Source organism: Melozone crissalis, unplaced genomic scaffold (genome assembly GCF_028551555.1).
Source record: "Melozone crissalis strain CALT ecotype California unplaced genomic scaffold, PUWL_Pcris_2 ptg000018l_1, whole genome shotgun sequence".
In the NCBI taxonomy this organism is placed as follows: Eukaryota; Metazoa; Chordata; class Aves; order Passeriformes; family Passerellidae; genus Melozone; species Melozone crissalis.
The window spans coordinates 4,149,058-4,159,352 of NW_026535796.1; the positions used below are offsets into that span (position 1 = coordinate 4,149,058).

At 44.4% G+C, this 10,295-nt stretch overlaps 1 protein-coding gene across 1 annotated transcript; it reads left to right on the forward strand.

The window, feature by feature from the left end:
* Window positions 1-3,789: 3,789 nt before the first annotated feature.
* LOC128936668 (uncharacterized) lies at window positions 3,790-10,075 on the forward strand. The gene is made up of 4 exons (XM_054275810.1): window positions 3,790-3,954; window positions 4,316-4,433; window positions 4,922-5,781; window positions 5,812-10,075. The coding sequence occupies exons 3-4, from the start codon at window positions 5,259-5,261 to the stop codon at window positions 7,338-7,340; spliced, it is 2,052 nt and encodes a 683-aa protein (XP_054131785.1). The 5' UTR covers window positions 3,790-3,954; window positions 4,316-4,433; window positions 4,922-5,258; the 3' UTR covers window positions 7,341-10,075.
* The last annotated feature ends 220 nt before the right edge of the window (window positions 10,076-10,295 follow it).

The following is a 10,295-nucleotide window of genomic DNA, read 5'->3' on the forward strand; positions in this document are numbered from 1 at the left end:
AACTTCTTCCCGCCTTGAAGGCAGAGCCCGGTAGAGGCATGTTATAAATAAGAAGCTTGACTAGGCCAATATTCAAGCAGCAATCAATTTATTAATTAATATGGTAAAGTATGAGCAATACAGCGCTGAGTACAGTTGGGGAATTTTTCCCTCCAACTGCACACTGACAGTTAAAGGTTACAGGTATTTATAGGGGTACTCAAAAGCTTTCTCAACAGTTTCGGTTCTAATTTCTACTCATCAGCAGTTTCTAGTCCCAATTTTTATGTCACAATTCTATACACTATTGTGATTTAATTTTTCTCAGGATGTATCCTGAGAAAAGGAGTATCCCCAGATGGTGGTGGTCTGGTTTCCAAAAGAGGAAAGACAAATCCCATCTGGTGGGGTCCAGCTCCCCAGATGTGGGTACACCTTTTGATTGCAGAGACTATAAATCTCATAACAGTGATGTCCAGCTTCGCTTGGTCGAAACTATAAACCCTTGAGGTGATGTTCATCCTTTCTCAAGCTGTTTTTCTCTGCTTTATTAAGGCCTGAGATAAGCATATTTCCTTTATATATATTCCAAAGCTATAGTTTCAAGGATACAAGCAATATTCTAAAATTATACTTCAAAAGGTTATTATTGCAGAACTCTTTAAGGATTAGCTACAAGCAAAAAGCAACACCCTTAAAGCTTTAATTCCAATGCTCCTAAATCAACCAAGGTTAATTGCAAACAACAGATATGTTCAAAGGCCTTCTTCCATACTTTACTTTCCTCAGATGTTATTAGAATTCGCAACTGTCCCATTGTTGGTCTCCACACATATCACAATCACAAATGCACACATTGCCTGTGTGTGCCTGACACGAAACACAGCTTTGTATTTCACAGACAGCATTGGTGAGCAGAGGGGATCCCCAGCCCTCGAGTTCGGATCTGTGTTCCCAGGCTCGACGCTGCCCCTTTGGTTGCGCCTATCGGAGACCGAATCCTGGTCATGAAATAAAATTTATTGTTGATTTGGCTTTATAAATAATTATCTATAACAATTGTATTCATTTATATAAAATTGCAGTTCAATTGAAATTGCTGCTAAGTTAAATTTTGCTGTTTATTAGTTAGGCATACAGAACTTCATTCATAACACTGTTCAGGGATTTTTGTGGTGCTGCAATGGCCTCTGGTGGGAAAACTGAGAAAAAACCAAACTCCAAGTCTGGAGGTTGTTGGTGGAAAGGGAGTGAATATTATCATAGAATTGCGACAATCTTGGCTGTAAAATGACAACTGTGGCATCTGTGGCAAATAAGGAATACCCAGCCTGACCAGGATAATGTGTGTATATATATCTCCCTCAATATATATGTGAAAAACGCCAATCACTTGTTTTTATAATTTTTAAAAGTTTAATAGCAATAAAATGGTTAAAAAATAGGAACACAATTAGAGTAATAACAATTAGGACAAATTGAATTAGGACAATATGAGACAATAGACAAAGAGTTACAGACCCCGAGGTACCTTTTTCTGGGCAGCAGGAGCCCTAAAAAGGACCCCCGTTAACAGAGGATGAACCCTTGAAAGCAACAGCCTGTTGCATATTCATACACTTCATACATGGTGCATAAATTCCATTCACATACAGGATTCTGTCTGGTCATTGTCAGCTTCTTCCTCAGAATCCTAACAGCACCTTCGAGGTGGGAAGAAGTTAATTTCTTCTGATAAGAAGGCAATAAATTCTTTTCCTCTGAAAGATTTAAGTGTCCTGTGGCTGCTATCTCACTGTGAGTCCTTTCTTTTAAACAAAGTATCTTATGTAGCATAGTTTCTATTTTAACAACTTTTATAACCTAAAACTATATTTAACACAGTACTTAAGAGAATTAATACAGCATTATTTTCTAACAACACATATAATATTCATTTTAATATTTGCAAAAAGCCAATCATAAAACACATGCATTTTTCACAATATATAAGCATTCCCTCAGAATAAGAGGAGCTGTGGCTGGTGAGGACGTGCAGGAGGAGCCTTTTAGGTGCCAGTGTGCAGCTGGTGAGCTGTGACTGTGTCAGAAGGGAATTAATTTGGAAAAGTCTCCATCAAGTTTAATTTTCTATGTAAGAAAATGGCCAGATGAGCAGTAGATGAGGGAAGGGAGATGCAGAATGCAGAGGGATGTGGAGACTGAAATGAATCCCTGTGTTGTTGGTGTTGCCTTTCCATCCACAGCGTCCTCGCAGGACTGGCAGCTCTGGCGTGGAAGTGCCCCCCCCAGTGCCCAGTTTCACCCCCTATGTGGACGAGTCAGCTGAGCCACAAATGATGTGAGTTTGAGTTTGGGATGGGGGATTGCAGCTGGGATTCTCAAAGCTGCTTCCTGAAAGTGGGACTTGTTTTGTGAGTACTTAAGCCTCTCTTGCAGCTGGGAGAATTTAAAAATCTGTCGGGCTGGAAGCAATTAGTGCTGCAGCTTGAAGACAGAGGCTTGAGCAGAGGTTGCATAAGGACATGGGGAGTGTTCAGTGCTGCTCATGATGTGGGGGCCTGTATCATATTCATATATGCTAATGAGCTTAATAGCTTAGCTCAGTGTGTTTACACAGAAGCACAAGCTCTGTGTCTTAGGGTGCTGTTTGCTGTGGAAGAGCCCCAAATGGAGGCAGATTTGTGGCTGTTTTTTTTCTGTCTTGGGAACTCTGTGCTCAGCATATCTGGAGTTTTATTCTGAAATAAGCTATCGGAGTTGCCATGCCAACAGTGTTGCTTAGGTCGTGGCGCAGTGAGTGTGCTGCTCGTACAGTGCTCCCTGAAATGCTGATAAATCCCAGGAGATGGGGTGGTTTAGTTAGAGCAGAGGGAAACACATTCTTTTGCAAGGTTGCTCTACCTTTCTGTGGCTAATGATGGCCAGGGAACAGACAGGCTCCTTCTGAGGGAGGAGTGGCAAAGACTGTTTGGTATTACAGACAGTTCCCAGGGGTTGGAATTGCATGGAAGCAAGGAATGCTGAGGAGTGGTGAGCAGCAGGGATTGCCTGTGCACTGCAGAGTGGCTCTGCCCGTGGCTGTGCCAGGGTTTGGCTGACAAATGTGTAAAATCTGCATTCCTGTTAAACTGGAAGTCAGTGATGCCACATCAGAGGGTAAATCTCTTGGCATGCCCCTTTCTCTGGGATGGAGATTTGTTACTTACCAAGGCAGCAGCTTTTCATAGGAGGGAGAGGGATAGAGTGGGTAGAACTGAGCACCAGGCTAAGTTATCTCTAAGGGACTTAGGCAGAGACTTGGCATGTAGGTTTAAATTATGTAGTTGAAATCTTATAATGTCACAGAAATCTTTTCTGAAAAATCCTTTCTTTAGGATTTTTCCCCTTTATGAGAAACTGTGGCCTCAGCAACAAAATGTAAGCAATGGTTATCTGCTGCTGTGGAATGCAACAGGTGCACCTGTGATTGGTCTTGGGTGAATGTTTGGATTTGCTGGCCACTCACGGCAGAGCTGTTCTTGCTTTCTGCCTGGACACAGAACTTTGTGGGGGAGATTCCTTTTCTATTCTTAGTAAGCTTCTGAGAACTTTTCTCTCTATTCCTATTAGCATAGTAATAATGTAATATATATCATAAAATAATAAATCAAGCCTTCTGAACGTGAGGTCAAGATACTCACCTCTCTCTTCACCCTGAAAGACCCTTGCAAGCCCTGTAACATTATAAGTACTTTTTTTTTCTGTCTTTGAATCCATTTCCTCATGGTACAAGGGACACCTGCTAGGGACAGTAGTTTTAAGACTGGGTATTAAGTATTTTAGGTAATGTTGGATATGCTGTATTGGAAGAACTGTGGATATGGTAGAGTCTCTTGTTTTTTCTTTAAAGATGTAGGTCGGCTTCCCCCACTGGCTGCTGTTCCATTTTTCTCCATATTTATGAATCTCTTCTTTGACAAATCAGAATACAAGGTAGGATTATTGAAGACCTGGATTTCAGAGGGAAGGCAAACGCAAGCATCAAACCCTTGCTGTAGTAGCTGCAATAACTGTTAGCTGCATGGATGGGGAGGGGGGTGTGTTTTGTGGTAATTTTTATTGGATTAGTTGGAGTCCCTGATGAGGAAATAGTCTTCTGTTCTTCAAACTAGAACTATTTAAGCTGCTCTATGAACTAGCTATATTCTGGGGAGCTGTATCTGTGGCTTAGTGCTAGTTCTGTAGTAGAAATTGGTTGATTGGAATGATCAATAGACTTACACTCTTGAGTGGAATTTGTTGGAGATGGGCAGCTGCTCTAATAAATATGTAACTGGCTGTAACTTGCTCTTAGTTGTTCAGCAGATGGTGCCCATGAGAAAAGTGCCCGTCAGCCTCTCGCTGTTGGTGATCCTGTGGATTCTCTGAGTGCCAAGGAAAGCACGGCAGCAGCAGCAGGAGCAGGAGCCTGTGTAAGGAAAGACTTGGGGCCATGGCAGATTTCCTGCCCAGGAGACACCAAGGCAGCCTGTGCTGCTGTCAGGCTGGGTCACTTGGCTGGACTGGCATCACGTGTGAGCAGCAAGGATTGTAAACTGCTGCGTGGCATGGCAGTAATTGAAGGGGGTGATGGTGAGCTTGTACAGGAAATATCCTGTTGTGGCTGTGGCTGCCTTGTCCCGGGAAGTGTTCCAGGCCAGGTTGGATGGGGCTTGGAGCTACCTGCACTTGTGGAAGGTGTCCCTTGCCATGGGGAGGGGTGGAAGTCGATGGTCTTTAAGGTCCCTTCTGACCTGGGCCATTCTGGGATTCTGTGCTAAATTCCTGAAGGCTGAAAGTCCTGTTCATGTTGGAAGGTGGTGGAGTGGAAGAAAGGGAAGAGAAATGTTGGGCTTTTACATAAAAGAAAGATTTGTCATACAGTCTGGAGGCTTTCACTGTGTTTTCTGTTTATTTCCAGGATGAGCTGAATGGAATTGAACGCTTGAGTGAGGATGCAATTGTGACGGGCTCCTACAAGAACAAGACCCTTTGTGCCAACCCAGAGGACACGTGTGACTTTACCAGGGCTGCCCACCTGGCCTCAACGCCCTTTCACGGGGTGGGAGCTCAGAGAGTCCCAGCTCCTGCTTTCTCTCAGGGTGAGCTGAAGGAAGATAGTCCAGAATCCGAGAGTTCGCCTCTGACTCATAAAACACCTGTGGGTGCAGGGCCCTACAGTGAAGCGTAGAGAGCTGTAAGCGGCGTGGTGAGCTGCAAAGGTCAAGACTTAAAATTAAGAAGGTGATCCACTGGGGATGATGGGATCTCTAGTGTCAACCAAAGAAAAAGCTAAAGTGTCAGCAGAAGAAAAAGCTATAGTGAATTTATGGAGCCTTATGTTGGACCGCCGAGAGATAAAATATGATAAAAAGGCTCTGCATAGTTTATTGCAGTGGTGTAGGAACCATGGGGTAGATGCCACCATAGAAACTGCATTTCTTGTTAAAATCTGGGAACGGGCTGGTGAATTGATTTTTGAATCAGCCTTTCGAGGTGATGACACTGCTAAAAATATTATGAAAACTTCGAGGCTGGTGCTGGACGCCTTGAAACTGCTGGAACTTGAGCAAAATGCAAAAACAGCAGCTGAGGCACCACAGACTCCACCTGCCAAGACACCCAGTGATGGTGGAGCTCAGGAGGGAGCGGTTGGAGGAGTAGGTGCCACATCAAGTTCACGAGTGAAAAGGACGGGTGAAAAGCCAGAAGGGAAGCAGCTGTCATCCACGCCTACCATCCCTGCAACTCCGCCTGCGCCGTGTGCACCTGCACCCCCACGTCCTGCACCCCCACGTCCTGCACCCCCAGTTAGCACAAAGCCATCCTCTCCTCCTCTGCCTACGGATGAGCGGAGTGATGATAAACTTCTGCCGACAGCCCCTCCAGTGCTTGATAGGTCCAATCACAAGCTCGGCATGGAAACAGGAGCCGGGAGCCGTGCGGCACTTGGTGCTGACAGTTCCAGCAGGGAGCTGCCAGCACCCAGAGCGGCAGAATGCCACACCTCATCGTGTCCACAGCCAAAGCCTGAGAAGCCCAAGGAATCCCCTCTATTAGTAGATTTGTGGAATCCTAACAGGGGAGGCCCAAGTTGTCATCCCCCTGCTGGCCCTCAGAAGGATGATTTTACTGTGCAACCAGTGTCAGCTACTATCTCAGGATATGACCGGGTTAGATTTTGTCAATATCGTAAATTAGAGGCCGTTGCTCGTGGGAATCTTGAACTTGCTGAACGACTTCCTGATCCATATCCCCGGCTGTTCTTGAGTGGCCAAGAGCATGTGAGTGGGACGACTGGGGCTACTATCTCAGCATACAATCCAGTTAGCTTTTGGCAACGTATGAAATTAAAGGCATTTGCTAATGGAGATTATGAAGTTGCTGAACGAATTTCTGTACCTATGTTCCCACAGTCCTTGGATGACCAAGAGGGGCAAAACAATGGGACTGCATACTATATACGAGTCGCCTTAAAAATTCTCACCCAGTTACGCCAACTAGCTACCCAGCATGGCCTGGGGTCTGTGGCTGTAACAAGGATGTTACGGCTTCTAGCTGAATGTGAAATGACACCCTTTGATGTCAAGCAAATAGCGGGGTTGCTCTGTACCCCAAAGGAATATGAGATGTTTGAGTCCACCTGGAAGCAAAACGTGGAAAGGCAAAGGCTGCGTAGTTTAGCGGTGCCGCAGCAAGATCCATGCTTTGGGGCAGAGGTCTCTCAGCTTCTGGGATGGCCTCCTGTAAATAACCCTCAGTTGCAAGCACGCCTAAATCCTTTGATATTGGCCCAGGCAAGAGATTTAGGAATGCAGGCCCTGATGGAAGTTGGAAAAATGGGATTGGTGATGCCAACTCAGAGTTGCATAAAAATTAAGCAGGGCCCCAAAGAGCCTTATATGCAATTTATAGAACGATTAAAAGATGCAATAGAAAAGCAAATAGCAAATGATGAAGAAAAACGTATGTTGATACAGGCATTGGCACAAAGCAATGCAAATGAAGACTGCAAGAAAGCTATAGACCAATTACAAGAAATAAATCCATCCCTAGATGAAATGATTGATGCATGTGCTGATGTTGGAACTGTATCTTTTGAAATGGCTAAGTTGGCTGGTTACTTGGCAGCTGCTCTAAGGCCGTATGAATGCTATGGATGCGGGCAGCTAGGCCACATAAAAGCAAATTGTCCCCGTAGGTACAACTCATCGGGGGCACGCCAGAAATGGAGAGCTGTGCCTGCAGTGGGAAACTGTTACCGGTGCGGAAAACCCGGTCATTTTGCCAAGGAATGCTGGTCTAAATTCCACGCGAACGGACTGCCTCTTAGTGGATAGGGAAACAGGAACAAGAGTCCTAAAGGGAGATGCTTACAGGCATGAGCACCTTCCCGTCCTCCAGTGCAGGCCAATGCAACCAGCTTACAGGGACAAGAAGAGGATCTGCTGATGTGGATGTGTCTGTCGATGGCATTATAACTTACAGACTTGTTGAAGGTATATAAAATCCCCCTCGAGGCCCATGAGCCTACTGGGGAGGGATTAAGTACATTAATATTAGGATGATCAAGAGCAATGTTACAGGTTTTTTTTGCCCACCCTGGAGTTACAGATACAGACTATACTGGACAAATATGTGCTATGGTATCAAGACCTACTCCTCCTGTATCCATTCCAGCTAAAAGTTGTATTGTTCAACTTGCACCTTTTAAGTCTTGTGTTCCTGAAACAGACTCAAAGCTGTGAGGAAACTGAAGCTTTGGCTTTGCTGGGGAGCCTGAAGTATACTGGACTCAGGTCATGTCTGATCGAAGACCAAACGTGGTTTGTACTCATACAATGCCTCAGTCAAATCCATCCCACATCAAGGTCAGTGGGATGATAGATACTGGAGCAGGTGTTATGATCATATCTGCTTACACATGGCCTCAGTCATGGCCCACCATAGCTGTAGGATCTGGCCTTGGAGGTACCACACAAAGTTACTTGAGTAGTAAGCCTGTGTTAGTTGAAAATCCAGAACAGACAGGCACGATCCATCCCTATGTTACTGCTGTGCCACTCACCTATGGGGAAGGGATGTCTTGTCAGCATGGGGGGTTTGGCTGGGAACAGATTTTTAACAGGGGCCACTGTGCTGAAGGGCATAAAGCATCCTAGATTAGCCTTAAAATGACTCACTGATCGACCTGTGTGGGTTGAAAAAGAAAAACTGAACACTCTTTAATAGTTGGTTAAAGAGCAATTAAATCAAGGTCATATTGAGCCATCAGTAAGTCCATGGAACATCCCTGTGTTTGTGATTAAAAAGAAATCAGGTAAATGGAAGTTATTCCATGACTTTAAAAAAATGAATACAGTTATGGAAAGTGTGGGTGCTTTACAGCCTGGAGTGCCATGCCCTGCTATGATACCTGCTACCTGGGGCATTCTGATTGTTGATTTAAAACTGTTTCTTTACCATTCCTTTATGTCTTGATGATATCCCAAATTTGTATTTACAGTGCTCTCTGTCAATCATGCAGCAAAGAAGGCCTTTTACAGATTCAGCCAAAACTGATGCAAGTGCTGCAAGAGTTGCAGTTGCATATTGCACCTGGAGAGGTGCAACAACAACCCCCATGGAAATACCGGGGAGTTAAAATGTTACATCAGACAATACAACCACAAACAATTAAATTTTCAACCAAGATCCAAACATTAAATGATGCACAAAAACTTTTAGGTATCATCAGCTGGATATGACCCTATTTAAGGTTAATTACCCCACATTTATCACCCTTGTTTAATATTCTTGAAGGTGTCCCTGACTTCCCTAGTGTTCTGGTTTAGCATAGCTTATTTTTTAGTTAAAAGCTGTTTTGCCCTCCTCCTAATCCTTATCTCACAACAGAAAATGAGTAAATAGTTCTAGTGGGTACACTGGCATTTGGCCAGTGCTAGACCCACTTCATTAATTGGTGCATTGGCCAGAAAACTCGGATTGGCAAACGAAAACCATTACACTTAATTGATGTTTTTGCCTGGTTACTGAAACCACTGCATCTTTTGGTGGAGAATACAGGCAATTGGTGAAAGCTGTGAGATAATTAGGAGAAATAAAGGGCAAAGCAAGTATTAAGCAATAAGTTTAAATAGAATGATAGTGGAAAATTTATATTGTTATTATAGTGAAATGTCTAGGGGTGGAGGTTAGTGTAAGCAATTTTTTCCTTCTGTTTAGTTTAGTATTTTTTATTGTTCTAAGTAGAAGTTGCATGTTGAATATAATTTTGATAATTTTAAAATGTGTATTCACAGAGACTAGGGGTGGTGAATGTTGTGGTTTAACAAAGCTTGGTTTTTAGGTAAAGAGAAAATCCATCAGTTATGGAAGTGATTCTCTGTGAGGACTGCTAAAAGCTTCCTCTGGGCCCATCAGAACCAATCCTCTGGCTGGTTTTGAATACTGACACCTTGTTAAACCACTTAAGGAAGCTGAAGACGTCCCTGTGTAATCACATTTAAAAACAAACAAAACCCAGGAAAAGCTGTCTTGCTTCCAGCTTCTGACCGGGTGACTGACACTGATCAGGCCCACACTTCACCACGTGGCCCACATGACCTGGTAGGGCTGGGCTGGGCCTTGCTCTGCTGCAGTGCTGGCCACACCATTAAATTGATAATGGCCCTGCCTGCATCTCAGAGAAAACTCATCAATTCTTGCAGTTATGGGGCATGTCACATCTCACTGGCATTCCTCATTCCCCTACAGGCCAAGCCATTGCTGAGCTTGCCCATGGCACTTTGAAGGGCATTCTTGAAAAACAAAAAGGGACAATGTCTGGTGAAACCCCACAAAGTAGGGTGGCCAAAGCTCTGTGTACACTGCATCGCTTTATGATATCGCCAAACTCCCAAAACCGTCATTGCAGTCCTCTAGTGCCATCCAGTTGCCCAAGCCTGAGGTGTGGGGCCTCATTAGCAGCAAGTGGGAAGGTCCTTGGGGCCTTCTGCTCCAGGCTCTGCTCTGGATCACAACCAGCAGCACCTCCCTGAGGGCCCCTCAGCTGACGCTGTGGAACAGAAACAATGTTTGGGTATCAGTTGCTCTCTGCAGCTGATCAGATTGAATTGTGTGGAGAGTTTTGTTAAAGGGAAGTCAGCAGTCAGTGACCAATGACACGCAAGGACACGATGCCCTTGCCGCAACATGAGGATAGGGAAGAGAGATTCTTGCTGAAAATATGCAGAAAGTATCAAAAGACTAACCTCAAGAATGCAGAAGTAGGCGTAGTTGCTGATATGTAACTC

What these genes read in the sequence shown, in the direction of transcription:
- LOC128936668 (XM_054275810.1), top strand. Translation starts at nt 5,259, where the DNA reads ATGATGGGATCTCTAGTGTCAACCAAAGAAAAAGCTAAAGTGTCAGCA. An exon ending in GTGTGCACCTGCACCCCCAC is followed by an intron (nt 5,782 to 5,811) that starts GTCCTGCACCCC and finishes CTGCACCCCCAG; the next exon opens with TTAGCACAAAGCCATCCTCT.